Raw genomic sequence first — 2,895 nt, forward strand, 5'->3', positions numbered from 1 at the left:
TCACACCTTGCTGTAGTAGGCCACCCATTCTTTCTTCGGCGTGGCATGCGAGTGATAGCCATTTGTGAGGCCGTTTATTTTCCCATTACTGTCTCCGTTGGGCAGCTGGTCCTTTTTCAGGTTAAGAGGGGGCTTGCAGGTGTGCCAGTTCCACAGGACTTTGTTCATGTCGTCCTGGGCCCGGATGCCCAACAGCTTCTCCTCCTCGCTCTTGTGTTTGCCGTCCTCCTCCTCCTCGTCCGTTTTGCCGGAATGGTGGCCGTGGAAGCTGTGCATCTCCCCGCTGATGCTCTCGAAGTACTGCTGGATGCAGACCTTGGCGAAGCTCTTGGCGTGCTCGGTGCAGGTCTCGTCAAACATCTTGCGCTCGATGTCTATGTAGTGGGACCAGTACTTGGTCTTGAGGAAAGCGGCTTGTGTGAAGCATGGTCGGATGGCTCTCACCAGGAAGGCCGTGAAGGTCATCAGCAATAAGAAGAACCAGCCAAAGGCCTGTGAGATGCATGGAATTGCATTTACCCAAGCTAAGCGGCTAGGTGCCTATCAACATTACTCTGAGATTGAACAATGTCAAACTTCTGGCGTATACATTAAAAAATGATATATATGGCATAATTTTATGTTACTAAATATCACATTGTTAACAGGGCTGTATTGGATGTGATGAGACATAATATCAAGAAGAGTTCTCCCTAAATTTCACTGTCTTTCATACAGACTGATAAATGCAAAAATCACTTTTCTGTAGACACATCGTTGTGTGGTTAGAATATATTTAGCTGATATAAATAGCTAAAATTAATTAATTTTCTGTACGGTTGTCTTTGTTATTTGCCAGTTCTTTCTATTATTACGTAACCAGTCATTCCTTACCTGCGATATACAGCGAAGGTACCTGGTAGCAGCTTCTCGTGATATAACTTCGTGGCCATCAAATATGTCCTTACAGGGAATTTTGGCCAGTAATTTGACGCGCTCAGCGTCCGACAGTGCGCGACCGCTGCTGTTTCCGAACTGATTTATGTCCAGCTCGATGCTAAACGCGCAGAGGAAACTCTTTCCATCCATTAGCGTCACTGATATCCACACTGCGGGCGCAATCAAGGACCGTTGGGCAATTGAGCAGAACATGTAGCGCAGCACGGTCGGGTCCTTCCTCCGCTTTCCCGTCGGTCGTCTCCACTCCTCCGCCAGCATGGATACGTTATTGTTCAACACAAATCCGAGTAAGAAGAACCAGATGGGAGGAATGACCAAAATCCCGATCCCATACGCGTAATTGTACTCCGGTAAACAAGGGCAATTAAATTCAAACGCTGAGTATAGTTGAGCGCTGGCCAGGGCCATTATCCCACAGATACCATTCATGAAAGATTCTTGATTGGACTGTAAAAACTGGAACATCATCCGAAATTTATCCATATTTAGAAATCTTGTGTGTCTTCTAACGATAAAAGAAAAAGGATGTCATGTGAAGAAAAAAAACTCACGGCCATAACAACTATAACACAACTATAAATAAACACGATCTTCAGATATTTCTAATTGTCAACAACAATTCCAGTTTATTATAATTTCATATACTATCTGGAAACGCCATGTGCTACTCCATACCCATGTTGTATCATGAGCTCATAAGCTTTTCACATGCATAATGTCCCCCATTCACATTTCTGCGACTAAAGCATTTCTGAGAAGCAAACAAAACATCCCGTTTGACAGGTCAAAAGCTGTTGTTTTAAACGTTCAAACTTAGCATATGACACCACGAACTTTACCGTTTTACTTTCTTGTCTGCTCCAAACACATATAACACAATTCGAGACAATCCTACAAAACGTTCTTCACTTACCGTTTAGCTCGATCCAAGGTGTAATTAACCGATGTAGGCCTATATCAGAAAAAAACTTGGTAAGGATGTGGAGAAAAAACTGGATATACGCACGCTAAGTCCCTCTGGTATGGACAGAGATGGGAGAAACAGTGTGTTTGATGCCACGCCTTCGGAAGGCACCTGCTCCGGTCTCATCCATCTCTCAGGTATTCTAAGGCTATTCGCGGTTGACTGACAATTGTGTTGCAACAGTGAGCACGAACATGCCGTGACCTCTCAAAATATGAACAACCGCATAAAATGTACCAACAGAAGTCCTCCGCAAAAGCACGAGGTATAGCGAAAATAATTATAAGTATATATAATATATGCGTGTATGAGGAATTATGGCTTTATAGTAGGCCTAAGTATTTGATATTCATGTTCTAGCACTGAACTTTTATGAGCCTGTGCCACCTTTTTCTTGCGTTTTGATTTCAGAAAAAAACCCAACTGATAACAAAAAAGTCTAAGTCTGTATGTTAAATATTTCTTTTACATTTCAGAATTTGAAATAAAAACTCCAGTGTCCAGATCGAGCAGATACTGAATTATATAGGTGTAAACATATATTTATATGTAGTATACACACATTTATACTGTTAATAGTAACAATAATGTTAGCAGCAGCAGCTGTAGAAATAATAGTAGTTTGTATATGTGCTTTTCATTAACAGCACATGTCATGCTAAAGTTAATAACAATTGTAAGATGACTTGTAAGATGACTTGTCATTGCAACTAAACCAAATGAGCTGAACGCAAGTTCATCATATGTCATTATCATCAATCTGCACATGTTTATGGTTTAACCCTGCCCCTTGTTACAGCATTCAGATGCTTTCTTCTCCACTGAAAGATTATTACCCTCCTGTCCGGGGGAGGTCTAGGAATGTGAAGGTACGTGTCAGTGTAGTTTTTTTTGTTTTTACAGAACACATTGAAATGATGAATATTGAAAGCTTATTTGAACAGACTGATCTGCTGAAAGGTTGTATTGTGGGACTGTCTTGTTTGCCGTCC

The 2,895-nt window shown here is 41.7% G+C and overlaps 1 protein-coding gene across 1 annotated transcript; it reads right to left on the reverse strand.

The window, feature by feature from the left end:
- On the reverse strand, positions 1–1,422 carry LOC118789647 (calcium homeostasis modulator protein 1-like). Its single transcript, XM_036546138.1, has 2 exons — positions 874–1,422; positions 1–492 (listed from the first exon to the last, which is right to left on the reverse strand). Exons 1-2 carry the CDS (start codon positions 1,420–1,422, stop codon positions 1–3), a joined length of 1,041 nt encoding a protein of 346 aa, XP_036402031.1.
- Between the last annotated feature and the right edge of the window lie 1,473 nt (positions 1,423–2,895).

The sequence above is a fragment of the Megalops cyprinoides genome, chromosome 15 (genome assembly GCF_013368585.1).
Source record: "Megalops cyprinoides isolate fMegCyp1 chromosome 15, fMegCyp1.pri, whole genome shotgun sequence".
Classification (NCBI taxonomy): domain Eukaryota; kingdom Metazoa; phylum Chordata; class Actinopteri; order Elopiformes; family Megalopidae; genus Megalops; species Megalops cyprinoides.